General features: G+C 37.6%; 1 protein-coding gene across 1 annotated transcript in view; it reads right to left on the reverse strand.

The window, feature by feature from the left end:
* The window catches only part of LOC149239767 (cytochrome c-type biogenesis ccda-like chloroplastic protein), a 413,709-nt gene that overhangs the window by 120,394 nt on the left and 277,296 nt on the right, over positions 1–16,019 (reverse strand). The window contains exon 11 of the mRNA XM_089373524.1: positions 15,264–15,356. Coding sequence (XP_089229650.1) covers positions 15,264–15,356 — 93 coding nt within the window. The remainder of the gene's footprint in view (positions 1–15,263; positions 15,357–16,019) is intronic.

A 16,019-nucleotide genomic window follows, 5' to 3' on the forward strand; every position in this document is an offset into this window, starting at 1 on the left:
GATCCTGACACTTTTGCAGAAGCTTCAAGCCATCCACATTGGGAAGCAGCTATGAATGAAGAATATCATTCATTGATGACAAATGATACATGGGATCTTGTTCCTCTACCAAAGGGACGCAAACTTGTTAGATGTAAATGGGTTTACAGAACCAAGTATGGACCAGATGGGAAAGTTGATAAACATAAAGCTCGTCTCGTTGCTAAGGGCTTTTCACAGGTTGAAGGCATTGACTACACTGAAACCTTCTCCCCTGTTGCCAAAATGAACTCTATCCGCCTTGTTCTTTCCCTTGCTGCCTCTTTAAAATGGGAAGTCCATCAGATGGATGTTAAATCTGCCTTCTTGCATGGGGACTTGCAGGAAGAAATCTATATGGAACAACCCATTGGCTTCATACAAACAGACTCCAGCCTTGTTTGTCGACTTAAGAAATCCCTTTATGGCCTCAAGCAAGCTCCTCGGGCTTGGTATGCCAAAATGGATAACTTTCTTTTAGAATCTGGCTTTTCTAGGTGTCATTCTGACAATACTGTCTACACCAAGAAAGTGGGCAACTCTCTTATCATCCTTGTTCTTTATGTTGATGATCTTATTCTTACTGGTAGTGATCCCAACCTTATAAACCATGTGAAGTCCAGCCTTAAAAGGAAATTTGAAATGACAGACTTAGGACACTTACACTATTTTCTCGGTCTTCAAGTCTTGCAATCCAAGGAGGGTATTTTCCTTTCCCAGTCCAAGTATGTTTGTGATATTCTTCGTCATTTTCACATGGAAGACTGTAAGCCAGCCCCTTCTCCCTTTCAGTCTAGAGTCAAACTTTCAGTCTCTTGTACTTCTCCTGAAGTCGATGCTACCTTATACCGTCAACTTGTAGGAAAACTCTTGTATTTAACCCATACTCGTCCTGATCTTTCCTTTGCTGTTGGCCTTGTTGCTCGTTTTATGCAAAACCCCCGTGAAAGTCATTGGAAAGCAGCTAAAAGAATACTTCGTTATGTTCGAGGTACAGTACAGTTTGGGATTCATTACAGTGCCAAAGCAGCTCCTCTGTTAGTTGGTTTCACTGATTCTGATTGGGCTGGTGACCCTGATGATCGGAAGTCTACTGTCGGTTATGTCTTCACTCTTGGTTCAGGACCTATTACATGGGCTTGTAAGAAACAGGCTTCCATTTCTCTTTCGTCAGCAGAAGCAGAGTATCGTGGTGCCGTGGAAGCTAGTAAGGAAGCCTTGTGGCTTCGTCAGATCCTATCAGAGTTTGGCTTTGAGCAGCAGCATCCAACCACACTTTGGTGTGATAATCAAAGTGCCATTCAGCTATGCAAAGATCCAGTCCAGCATCAGCGCAGCAAACACATTGAACTACACATGCACTTAATCAGAAAGCTCATTCATGACCATGTTCTTGAAGTGCAATATTGTTCAACAGAGGATCAGGTTGCAGACATCTTCACAAAGGCTCTCACAGAGGCGAAGTTCACTAAACTTCGATATATGCTTGGAGTTCAGGAAGTTGTCACTAAGGGGGGATAGGCTCTAGTGCCTCCTTCCTTCTCCTATTGTGTCATATTTGTAAATCCTTCAATCCTATCCCAAGTTGTTCTTAAGGGGGGATGTTAGGATATTCCGACACATAGGAAATAGTTAAGTTCAACTTGGTCTAGTATAGAGTTAGGTATAGAGTTAGGTAAAGTGTGTTTCTTTACCGTTGTACATTTTGTAACTTACAATCCGACGGTCACGACCTGTAGTGATCCGACGGTTCATTCTCTCCTCGGTATTACTGACACTTGATCCGTGGCTTGACACCCAATTGGTCCATGAGTTCTATTTAAAGCGCATGGAGGGTCATTGTTCGGGTAATCCGTGCATGAGAGAAGCTTATGTAAATTTTCATTCTTTGATTAATAAATTGCCTGTAGTACCCACGTTGGGACAGGCCGTGGACTGTTTCCCTCTTTGAGGGTTTTAACCACGTCAAAAATACTGGTGTATTGATTTGTGATCTGGTTGTGAGCGGTGTCCTTTTGGTATTCTTTATGAGGAACTTACCCTGTAAATTCCTACAGGCAATTAAGAAGACCAAGGTGTAAGAGTTTTTCTTGTTCTCTTATTAAGGAATCACAAAAGGAGTCAAAGGAAGGGGCCTTGTAGTCTTTTCCTTGAGAAATGAAAGCTTCCCTTGTAGAATGGAAAGTGGAAACAAATACAGAGTAGGCTGGTCCCAACTTAGTAAGGATGGAATAAATAAGGTTACCATCTTCTTTCTTAACTTTAACACCTTCCAAGAGATATCTAAGGGTCTTGAATTTGGACAAGAAATCTTCAATGCAAGAAAAATTATTAGGATCCAAAGTAAGCAACTCATTTTCAAGTTGATGGGCTCTAATTTCATTCTTAATCCCAAAAACTTTAGCGAGTTTTTCTAATGCTTCATGAGGAGTCTCAAGTTCTGCAATGTGGAATCTAAGATCAGGAGAAATAGACATCCCTATCAAACCACGTGCTTGATCTTGTCTATTTTCCCATTTTGCAGCCTTGTCTTCATCTTTTGGTTTCTTCTCTTGGTCTGTGGCTATTCTGAAGAGACCTTTACTTCTAAGTAAATCTTCCATGTAGGCTACCCATTGGAAGTAGTTAGTGCTGTCAAGAATGACTTGGCATGGACTTTCTATTTTTTTTAAAAACTGAAGTTGAAGATGCTGAAAGTAAGTGTTCCAATGGATAGATCTCGAAAAAATAGGCGGTTTTAAAAAAAACGGCTCTGAAAAAGGCTTCCGGATGGAGAAGTTATGGCTTTTTGAAAAAAAAAATTGTTGACGTTGCCGGCAAAGTGCGCGAATGTGCGAGAATGAAAAAATCCGCCCTCACAAAATGGAGACTTGAACCCAAGACCTCTACTCTCTTAAAATAGCTTTGAACCAATTGATCTATACAAAAAATTTGAGAGAGAGAGAGAGAGAGAGAGAGAGGGGGGAGGGCCTTGGTTTGCGTGCTTGCCTTGAGAAAGCTCTTTTTCCCTACAAAACACAAAACACAAAACCCAACACGAATATGCAAAGAAAAGCGAACCTTGCGGCTCGAAGTTAGCTTTAGCCAAAAAACTAGAAATTTTAAAAAAAATCTCAAAGTTAGCTTTAGCCGAAAAACTAAATATTTTTCTCAATGTTTCTGATTTTCCGAGATCACACTAAGGTGCAGGGAAAAGAGCATACGCATGAGAAAAATCCTTCCTTTCTGTTTCTGATTTGCCCAGATCGCACAGAGTCGCAGGGCAAAGAGCATACGCAAAAATGAAAGGTATAGATCCGGTTAAAAAAAAGGGCTAAATAAACCGAAACCGAAATAAGCAGAGAGAAAATAACAGTAAACTGCAAAAAACACTGTATACCTCCCGATATGAAAAATGACGCAGCTAGGGCTACCGGAAACCTTTTCGCGTGAAACGAAAGGGGTTCCTCACTGGAACAGATGCTCCGAACGCAACAGAGCAGTCCTCTCGGCCCGAAAGCAGTCAGAAACAGCAGATCTAGGAAACGACAGCCGCATGCAGTTCTACCGGCTTCAGATTTGGATCACCAACGGACGCGGCCCTCAAATAGCTCTGATACCATGTAGGAATTTACAGGGTAAGTTCCTCAGAAAGAATATCAAAAGGACACCGCTCACAACCAGATCACAAATCAATACACCAGTATTTTTGACGTGGTTAAAACCCTCAAAGAGGGAAACAGTCCACGGCCTGTCCCAACGTGGGTACTACAGGCAATTTATTAATCAAAGAATGAAAATTTACATAAGCTTCTCTCACACACGGATTACCCGAACAATGACCCTCCATGCGCTTTAAATAGAACTCATGGACCAATCGGGTGTCAAGCCACGGATCAAGTGTCGGTAATACCGAGGAGAGAATGAACCGTCGGATCACTACAGGTCGTGACCGTCGGATTGTAAGTTACAAAATGTACAACGGTAAAGAAACACACTTTACCTAACTCTATACTAGACCAAGTTGAACTTAACTATTTCCTATGTGTCAGAATATCCTAACATGTCCAAGCCTCCCTACGAGTTTTGAGGCTTAGAGCACATCTGATGCTACCAGAAATCAACAGAGAATAAATGCAGATCCCAAAAATGTATCTAAGGTTTTCGACTTTCTCCCAGACGATGTGATCTTCTTCCTTAAAGTGCTTCTCTCAGATGTCTATACTTTGGGCTACCTTGCTTTGTAGATCTCTTCAACTTGATGAGCGTCTTTGTGGTCTTTTGATGATGACTAGAGGATCCAACACTTTTGCTTGGTGTAGACTTCTAGTTGCCTTGATTTGTAGATTTATTCGCTTATAGTAGAAATAAGACTTTTGGCCTTGATTATTTGATTGATGATCCCAAGACTTCTTTTGAAGTAAACTTTCTTCTTTGATCTAGGGTTTGATTCTTCAATGTAGATATTTGAACTTTCGCTTTGATATATTTCAACTTGCTTTGATGCCATTCTTGAAATTCGATCCTTGAGTGTCTCTTTGATTAGATGCCCTTCTTTAACTGTCACCTTCGCTTTGAAACCATGTTGAGAAATCTAGGGTATTTAATAGATTAAGTGATTTCTCGTATCTTAGTAACTACTTGTGAGTGCCTTTTACTTTAGTAGATTAGGATCTTCTTGTTGCTTAGGTTATTAGTGTTCTTCTTCATCAAACAGCTACCAATGAATGAACATAAATAGACAAGAGACACAAAATATAGGCTATTAGCTAAGGCCAAAACCTCTCACTCTTTGAGAGGAAAGCCCGCACAAATTCTTCTTATAGAGATTCCAATTGATGAATACCAAGACCAAGACCCTTGACCTATTAGCTACTCCAAGACCAAGACACTAGTTCTCTTGACTGTCTTCTCTTCTTCTTGACTCCTCTTCCCCTTCGACCTTCTTTGCATCAAGACATAGTCACCATCGAGACCTTGTCACTGACATGTCACAGAGATCTTATTTTTTTGATGACATTGAGTCCTTTATTGATTGCTTCATATTGTGATAGTACCAAGCCTTTCTCACTGTGTAGACACCGAAACAAAGTTACAGTGATAGTTTCAAAACAAATTGTGGATAGACTGAGATCTCCTATCCGAGCACACCAAACTATGAACTGTGGTGGCACCGAATCATAGCACAAAATTAGCACTGCATTGTAGCTTCTACCGAACTGTGGTCTCCCTACCAAACTACAGATTATATCCTTGTCTGAAACTATGTCTCTCTATTATGACCTCAAACTGTGCTTACTCTGAAATTTGAACCCATTACAATAGTCTCATATCTGAATCCGAACTTGTCACTATACTTGGTCACCCGAAATTTCACAGGAATTTGAACTCTTGACTGTTGAAATGTGAAGAACCTACGCTCATATATATAGTAGTTTGTCCCATAAATAAGCCGACCTATAAATCTGAATAGGTGTGTCTTCATAAGGTGAGCCGACATGAGTTCTTTCATTTCATTTTGAAGCCGACATGAATAAGAGAACTTGTGCTTGTCTTTGGAGGGCTACTAGACTATTCTATTGACTCATATACATTTGTAATATCCCCAAGACATGTTCTTCATACATGACATTGACTCTTTGACTTTAATGACAAATCCTAAAGGCTCTCAATGGGAGCCATCTAAAAATAAAATCTCTTGCTCATGAAACCCATGAAGCAAGCATTACAATAATAATTTTATTTTCTTCTTTTCATCATTTACAAAAATCACAATTACATGTTATAATGAAGATCGAACCTAGTTCCACTTTTCAATAGATGAAACTCTTGGAAAGGCAAGAGACACTCCTCCTCCTGCTGCTAATGTTGAAAGTCAAGATGATGCCTTGGATGCACAAGAAGATCCTAAGCTTGAGCCTGATCTTGTTGATGAACCCATGGAGCCCATGGACCCCTTGGATCCTCTTGCTAGAAAGAGACCATTATGGCTTCGTGACACTCTACAAGATGTTGATAGACATGCTACCCCCAAAAGGAACCTTCAGAGAAAGCAAGAAACCATGACGGTTCTAGGGATACATTGTCGCCATGAGCAACAATATTCATGTTGAACCATGCACTTTTGAAGAAGCAGTGAAATATCAAGTACGAAATGATTTAGTGGCCAAAGAATATGAGTCCATATACATAATGGTGTATGGGAAGTAGTTCCAAGACCCAAAGGTAAGTCTGTTGTGATTTCTAAATGGTCGTACAAAATTAAACATAGTACAAATGACAATATTGACAAATATAAAGCTAGATTTGTGGCTAGAGGTTTCTCTTAGAAAGGGGGAGTAGACTATGATCAAATTTTTGCACCTGTTGCTCGATATACCACCATCCGATCTATTGTGGCTCTAACTTCTATCTAGGGATGGACTCTTCACCAAATAGATGTGAAAACTGCTTTTCTACATGGCTTCCTCAAGGAAGAAGTATTTGTGGAGCAACCACAAGGCTTTGAAGTTCATGATAAGAAAATGCATGTGTGTAGACTAAAGAAAGCTCTCTATGGATTGAAGCAAGCCCCAAGAACTTGGTATGTCTGCATTGATAACTTATTGATGAAGCTTCCCTTTACCAGAAGCAATGTTGATCCAAATATCTACTTCAAGATGGTCAAAGGTATGCCTTTGATTTTGGTATTATATGTTGATGACTTATTCTTGACTGGTGGAGAACCTCTTATCCTCCAGTGTAAGAGGGAGTTAGCTTTTGAATTTGAAATGAAAGATCTTCATTTGATGCACTACTTTTTGGGCCTAGAGGTATGGTAGAGACCTAGTGATATTTTCCCTTCTCAAGGAAAATACGTTGGCAAGCTTCTGGAAATATTTGGTATTGACATAATGTAAGGCCATGAACACACCAATGGAAATGAATTTCAAAAACACCAATGGAAATGAATTTCAAAAAGTTATGTGGTGAAGTTGCAGGACCTGAATTGGATAATCCTTCTGAGTATCAACAGCTAAATGGGCCATTGATGTGCTTAGTGAACACTAGACCAGAAATTTGCTTTGCGGTCAATACTCTGAGCCAATATATGATTAATCCATCACATGCACACTAGATTGTTGCAAAGCATGTGTTGAGACACTTGCATGGGACCATCAATCGTGGATTGAGATATATTGCCGAAGATGTATGACTACATGGGTACTCTGATGTTGATTGGGCTAATAACTCTGCTGAAAGAAAGACCACATATGGACGCTACTTTAGCTTTGGATTTATCATTATATCGTGGATGAGCAGAAAACGAAAGTCTATAGCCCTTAGCACGGTTCAGGCAGTATTAGCATGGCTAGCTGTGAGGCAATATTGTTGAGGAATCTCTTTGGAAAGTTGTTTGAGAATTTTCTATATACGGCAGTAATATACTGTGACAATAAGAGTGGAATTCGACTTGCAAAAAATCTCATGTTCCATGACAAGTCCAAGCACATTGAGATCAAATATCACTATATCCGAGATATGGTGCAAATATGAGCAGTAAAACTCCATCATATTGCAATTGATGATCAGATAGCTGACATACTTACCAAGTCGTTGTCGAAAGGGAAGTTGTTGGTATTCAAAGAGAAACTTGCACTGACAAATGTGACCCTTCCTTGTGGGGGCGGTCATGAATGATCGAGAACACTGAGCTATGCTCTTCCCTCTTGTTTGAGCTCCCAAGTTGGGAATGGAGCTAGGAGAGCTCCTGGGGTTGAGGGAACTCTTGACTGTAGGTTGTGTGTGATCCTTGTATTTTGTTGACAAGTGGTAATCCCCCTACCATCAAGTCTGGCACTTTCCAAGAGTATGCCCCAATATGCATCCTACCCACAAGCTAGACTTGTTGGGAGTACCACCCATCTGGCCAATGGGTGTCATAAAACTTGGTTGTGCGCGATCCTTGACAAGTGGTAACCCCCCCCCCGCCAAGTAGAGGTAAGACTTGGTTGTGCACGATCCTTGTCAAATGGTAATCTCCCAAGTAGAGATGAGACTTGGTTGTGCGTGATCCTTGTCATGTTTTGACAAGTGGTAATCCCCCCAAAATTTGTGGATGCAGGTGTTCTACCACTTGACTGTTGAGGTGAAGCTTAGTTGTGCGTGATCCTTGTGATGTATTGACAAGTGGTAATCCCCCCAAGCAGAGATGAGAATTGGTTGTGTGTGATCCTTGTCATGTGCTGGCAAGTGCTAATCCCCCCAAGTCTATGTCAAGGTGGGAAAATCAATGGATATAGCGTGATAGATGAATCTCCCCTATGATGATTCTTCTTCATTAGATTGTGACATCATTATTCTAGATGATACAGAGCAGAGATGAACATAGATGAGCAGAGAAAGCAGAGATATTTGATGTAAAAAATTCCTCCCTAGCTAAGACAAAGTGTTGAAAATTGACAACCCGGGGATGAATTTCCTTATCTAAAATCTCATTTCTGACAATTCTAGAGTGATTTTCTAAACATAGAAATTCATGTCTAGCATCTCAAGTATGACTTTCCAAAAATAGTAAATCACCTTGCATCAATTGGTAATCAACTATAGTTGATGGAAAATCACTTAACTTATCATTAATCAATCATAATAGTTCAATCTCAACTTAATCATCAATATTATTATTATTATTATTATTATTATTAAAAGGAAATTCATGGCACTCAATCATGTCATATGTAACTCCCCTCAATTAACGCATATGTCACTCTCTCTTACTTAAATGGATACGTAACAGTCTCTCTTACGCATGCATTAAAAGCATGGCATATTCCTCTTATACACTCATTAAAGCATGTCATAAAAGATTCCTCTTACGCTCTCTTTAATGCATATGTTACATTCTCTCATTTATGGCATAAGTTACTAAGGCATGCATACCTCCTTAATGTCATGAGTTACAAAGGCATGTGTACCTCCTTAATGGCATGAGTTACCAAGGCATGTGTACCTCCCTAAATGGCATATATAACTCCTCCTCAAGGCATGTGTATTGCTCCTTCTTTATGACTAGAATTTGTTGCTCCTCCTATATATATATGTATCTCATATCATCTCATTCTCACTACTTGTGCATTGTGAAAGAAGAATTCGAACTTGAGAGAGAGAGTTGGAGAGACTTGAAGAATATTGTGCGAAAGATACTTGGAGAGTAAGAGCAGGACTAGGTGAGCCATGTTTGATTCAGTGTCTTAGTGTTTCAATGTTGATTTAGTTGAAGGGAAGGTTGATTCAGTGTTTGCATCTAATGTTACTACCAGTGATATTTATGCTACAACTTGTTCAGATTTGGGTGAACTTACTCGTTCTTTTGATCTCTCATTGTACTTTGTATCTTTGTTGAACAATTGATATCTATTAGAAGAAGAATCTTGTTGGGTTTTCCCCTTGTGGGCTTTGCCTTGTTCATTGGACCTAAATTCTTTATGTCTCATTTTTTTTATCGATTGTCTTCTATTGTGCATTTGGTTTATGTCCTATCTACAGTCGTTTAACTAATATTGCAGTAGAAAGAAGTTTTTGAAATAAGTAATTATTACAGCATAAAACATCAAAATTTCAACATACATTGTTTATCTTTCATATTGGATTTGACACACACATCCACTAGCTTGTAACCCTCGTACATAACTAGATATTTTGTGGATTATGTTATTGCTTCTAAATGGTTATAACTTATCATTAATGCATTTAACTAATTATTGAAATACTTGTGCATTTATTGTAGAAAATCATATGATTGCATGGTGATTAATTCACTAAGAGGTTCACTTAATCAAATAAGGATGCAATTTTTGGCTTCTACTATTGCGGGATGATGCACTAACCTTCGCACGTGTAGAGGAAATTTAGCCCAAAAACAGATCAGAAAATGCTTCGCTCTTCTTCCTTTGCTAGGTATTAGGCTTCTTTCTCTTCCTTGATCGAACTCTTCTTGTTGCTTGAGTGAGTGATCCTTTAGTGAGGCTGAGTTCCCCTTTATATAGCCCTTCATGAGCCCTCAAATAGGCCAACTTCATCTTCTAGAGAGGCCGACTTGCTCCTTTGTAGGTCGACTTGTTCATTAGCACTTAACAAGGTCTTGGAGGGTTATTTTACTTGACTTTGACTCAAATAATTTCTTTTTACAATATGTAACATGCCCAAAAGGGTCATTCATACATGACAATGACTCATAAGCCCTAGAAGCTCTCAATGGGAGCTTGACCTATAAAATAAATTCCTCTTGAGCATGAAACCCATGCCTCAAGAAAAACAATAACAAATTTATTTTTCTCATTACATCAAATACATAAAATCATGATTACATATGTCATTATGAAGACCGAACCTAGTTACATATTTCAACACCACAATCCTATTGACCTACTTTAATGGTATTTTGTTGGAAATTAATACATTTAACTTTATTATCTCTCATCACATGTCTCTAGATGCTTCTAGGAGTTTTATGATTTATTTAACCAAGTCAACACACAAGATCTAGATGCTTCTAGGAGAACCTACCCCTCTACTCTCTCACATGTGAGAATGAATTGATATGTATTTATGAGATTTCTAGTCATTTGACCCTTTGACCCTCATAAATGAAATTTATTGACCATAAGAGTGGAGCGCTCCAATAGTTTGACCAAATCAAGCTTCCACACATGGGAAAAAATAGAGGGGCACACTTTGCTCCCTTACATGTGTGGGAAAGGTTAACTGAAAATTGGTTGGGAGACCACTTGTTTTTTTGTACGTGGTGTCTTTGAGCACCATTGTATTATATGATGGTTTTGAGGCTCATATTCTCTTATAAAAGAGGTCACCCTACTCATTTTGGCTTGTTGGAGAGTAAAGCGGAGAAATTTTCTACTATTTGTCTTGAATATCCTCTATTATCTTGTGAGTGATGATTCATATCCTTTAAGAGAAATCAATAGGACTGTGGCATTCAAGGTTATTGTGAGAAGGTGAAGCTAAAAAGATTTGAGCTTGATTTTTGTATATACTTTACCAAGTATTCTTTAGCTATAGATGTGAATGTATTTAGAAGGAATATCTTTTGGGTTTTGTTGTATTACATCCTGATTTGCTAAGGAAATCCTTGCTTTACTCTAGTTATTCTTCTTTCGTAATTTTTAACCCCCCTTGGAACTACTAGCCCATTGTCTTTCAGGTTTGATGTTTTTCTCCCAACCCTATGTGAGAGAAAACTTCAATACATTAACGCAGGGGCTTCACTCAATGAACCTCTGACATATCGCTTGCGTTCATGGCATACTAAACAATAACCCTAATTTGACTACATAATGGAAAATACCTCTAAAAACCGCATTATTTAACCCCCAACCAATATAAACCCAATACACCTACCCAATTTTAAAAACCCCTACTTTCACTAGATATTGTAAATATCTATTTTTTCAATAACATTTTTTATACCCATTTATATTTTTCATTAATTTTGAGCTCCATTTTTTATACTTGCCAATATAAAAACCCTTTACCCCCTATATTTCCCCCAGTATATTAAGTCAATTTTTCCTCAATATATATCCCCCAATATGAACCCACGTGATATGGTATTTTTTCCCTAGTAAAACCTCTATGTACATTAGCAAGGAAACATCACCTAGAAAAAGGAAGACTTGGTTGGCTACCTCTCTTTTGTCTTCACACAAATTTTATTTTTCCTTCATTTAAATTCTTTTTAAGTGAGTTAAATTTCAAGTTCCATCTTACATTAACTTGCTTGGAAGAAGTAAAAAAAATTACACCGCTGAAACACTTGCTTGACTTGGGTTTAAACTTTAAAGGGTCGATTTGAATTTAATTGATTTATTTTCTGGAACGAGTCGATCTATAGTGCCTTTATCGTTTATTTTTATTTAAATCATCATCATCTAAGAACCTAAGAACTAATACTCAACTCGATTTTATAACTTATTCACTTAATATGGGTTTATTTCTAAAGGGAAGGGTTTGAATACGTGAGCTAAAGCTAAAAAGTGTTGCAACGCTGCAATTCCGAATCTGGAATTCTGGTACAAAGCTTTAATTTTATATCTGCGGACAGTTTTACAATGACATGGTCTGGATCGCTTTATGTTCAAGTCCACTATTTTGAGTGATATATCTGTTGCAATCACTTTCAAATGATAAAATCCTTCCTCCTTGCAGATGCATTCAATGAAGAGCATACACTCTGTTTAATACTGGAATTAACCACACAGACGATCTGATTTAAACCTGAGCAATGGTCATTGACCTTTTGTAATGAAATGATATATGGAAATGTTGTCTTTTTTTGAGTAACTTTACACTGTGTATCACGATTCACATTGGGAAAATTTGCAACAGATTGTTTAGTACTTTCTTAGATCTAAACGCATGAGCAGAGCAAATCTGTATGGTTAAAATCCTCTTAGCAGGATCATGTGTTGTTTCTACCAAGGATCTCACAACTACATTTTCAGACGTATGTTAACAATGGACTTATTGCACTTATGGCATCTTAAAGCTATGCAATATTTAACTTTATCAATTCACTGAATCTTGATCGTTCGTTTATCAATCGTTGCAGCATTAGACGATTCAAACATTTACACAGTTCAAGGCGCAGCATTGTTATGTTTTTTCATGGTGTAACACTTGGTTTTAAGGTATTTGATAACATGACAGCATATACATCTTCAAATCCACAAGCTTAATTAATTGGATAATGCACCATAATTAAGGCATACTTCTGCTCACTGTCCAATGTGTTCTAAATGTTGCTAAAATTCTTCCTTGGCAAATGTTAAATTCATAGGCAATCATTACTTCCCTAAAGAGGCACTCGGTAAGTTGATATTTCTTGGAAATTCTGATTCGATATATTGACATAAACTGTGACTGATATGCTTCATAATTTCTTGCTAAAAATTTAGTTGGTACCTGGATGAAAATTTGATAATAATCCGTTCATATTTGGTCATTAACGAGAACACCAATAGTTGCATTCTCACATCGTTGCATCAAACATTTCATTGATTATCATTAATCATTTGAGCTTGGACCTCACCCTTTGGAACCTTCTCTTGTGTTCAAGAACTTAGGATTGTATCCTCCATTGAGTTACTCAGATAAAGCGTAAGAATGATCCTAGGCTACATTCATCCCCTATAATGACGACAAGCTTTAGGATTAGTTCAAAGAATCGGTGTTCCATGGGGACACCTCCCCGAGGGTGGTGGGCGCACTCCCTATGTTTTCCACGTTTTCCATGGTCCTGGGACAGGGGGACACTTAAGGAAACATTTCTCCATATTCCCCTTTTGGGGAAACTCATGAAACACAGCGAAAAACGTTTTCCCAATGTGGCGACACATTTCCCCAAAAAGGGTGCTTGTGGCGGTCCCACTTCGAAAAGGACTTGGGCGTACCTTGTGAATTTTGCCTAAAACCAATAATTTATGAGAGGGGAAACCTAAAATTCAACCCTAGGGTCCTACTAATGCTATGTAATTAATGGTAAGATTGAATTTTTAAAGTAAAAGTAACATTTCCCTTTATCTTTAAGGATGAAAATGAAAGATAAAGAGGAATGTCACTTTTGTTTTTACTTAATTTTTTAACATCACCATTAATTTTTTCAGGATGTTTGAGAGTGGTTCCATCCTCATTGGATTTCATATGGAGAAAGTAGAATCTTATATCCCACTCAAAATCCATCAGACCACTATTTTCAAAATTTCAAAATTGGGAGGATTGCAGCATTTCCATTGGATTTTATCATGTATGAGGGTATGGAACTAACATTTACTCAGGAGCACCAAGTCCTCTATGTACCTCGATGCTAGTGGTATTAGTTGTTGAACTTCTCTATTATGACCCTAGTAAAATTGTATCTATCACTCAAACAAAATCTAGATTTGACATGTCAAGCTTTTTCTATCTTATTTTAATGCTTAGAGGCTGATATTGATGATGAGGTTCCAATTATAGGCAATGATTTTGATGATATGTAGATATTTGTTCCAGCATGATCTTTTTTTTTACTATACAAGCCATCTAAAGTTTCTTTGTTGCTGAATTTTTGGTTCAAAGATGGATTGCACTTGGTGTTATTTTGGTTATATGCACCCTTGCTATATATATGAGAAACTTTGCATATTTGTATATAATGGTTTGATTCATATTGATGCACATAAATATTTGTTTTTTTTTCAAAATTTGAATATTTATGTATTTTTGGTTGACCAGTTTTTGGTCTAGTTTTTTTCCTGATTCCCATTTTTGGGGTCGATTGGTGTGATGAATGGTCCGATTTTAATAACATTGGTTCATTTCCAACATTCATTTTCAGCTTTAACTTTTGAGTCCTAACTCTAGACACTGGTAACCTTAGACTGAGTCTTTGACTCATCAGTTTTTACTGCTTTTGAGTTTGAGTAATACTAATTCCAATTTATTATTCCAGTCTTTAGCTTTAGTATCTATTATTTTGCTTAGTACTAATCAAGTTCTAGAATAACTAATGATAAATTTAAATCAATGTATACAATAATTTACTATTTCTATTTCATTGAATCATTTATGTTGTATGAATCAATGTATTTCATTATTGAATTTGAATTTGAATCATGTTGATAATATATATATATACCCCGACATCCCCCCATCCCTCTTGAATTTCCCTAAAATTTGGGGATGCTTCTACAAACCCCCCTTGTGCATCTCCTTGTTCCCGCATCCCCCCATCCTAAAAACTTGGTGAAACATCGCAGCATATGCATACATTCCCTGACATCCCCCATCCCCATTGAATTTCCCTAAAATTTGGGGGTGCTCCCACAAGTCCCCCCTATGTGTCTCCTTGTTGCCCCGTCCCACCATCCCATAAACTTTGTGAAACATTGCATAGAATCCCTCCTTGGCTTGGATTTTCTAAGTTGAAGGAGTGGAGTGAATCACTAAGTAAGATAGTGACCTACTTGATAGTGACTCCTGAAGTTCTAAGTATGACCATTATTAAATATCTACTTCATTAGTTTACATCTTCTGAAATTGTATATCTTTACCCTACGAAACTTTTCCTTCATAAAATATTACCATTTCCTATATGTAGTTTGTCCTAACTAATAACGATATCCATTGTTTTAGCATTTAGACAAACTTCAATAAATTAATACAAAAGATTCAATCTTTTTTGAAGAGGCACATGAGCATAGAGGGGGGAAACAAAAGAGATTAGACCATGCCTGCAAAGCTCCCGCAAATGAAGCTGCAAGTAGAAGTGGAGCAACATATCCTGTTGTGTACGCCAATAGTAGGCTGCCTCCCGTGAATGGATCCTGTTATAATTCATATATTTGTTACAACCAATGATGTCACTTGTAAATGTTGATGTCTCTATTTGTGTGATTTGAATATTTGATTGTTGACAAATTACGAAACCATGTTAAGCCGACTCAAATATTGCCAAAAAAGTTCATACACATGATAATAATAATAGGTTATACATGCAATAATCAATGAATCGTTATTTCGACCATCAAGCATTTTTATTTTGTACAGAAATCAATTCTGCATGGAATTTTGGAAAAAGAAACTAAAATAAAATTGATTAAAGTTCTAAAAAGTACATTCAATTCAACATGCATGAAATCGTTATTACAACACAGGTTTTGATGTAAAACGAAAGAAGGGAAAATACTCTTGAGACTTGAACATAAAGTCGTTATTGTGACGTAAGTTTTGCCGTAAAAGGACAGGAGACCATACTTATGAATATAAAGCATAGTATTTAGAGACAAGAATGCCATTATGATTTAAACTGAAGTACAAAATATCGAGGCAGTAAGGAACTGAAAGAGGCTCTCTTTCAGGTAATATTTGGGATGGAACAACATTGGTATTCGGGTTGCATTTTATGTACTGTGGCACTGAAGTTTTGAAGGAGCCTGATTCAATTCACCTATTTTTGGAGAAATTACGTTTTATACTGCAAAGAAAGA

Source organism: Pinus tabuliformis, chromosome 8 (assembly GCF_031772625.1).
Source record: "Pinus tabuliformis cultivar Carrire ecotype Pingquan chromosome 8, CPIR1, whole genome shotgun sequence".
Taxonomy (NCBI): Eukaryota; Viridiplantae; Streptophyta; class Pinopsida; order Pinales; family Pinaceae; genus Pinus; species Pinus tabuliformis.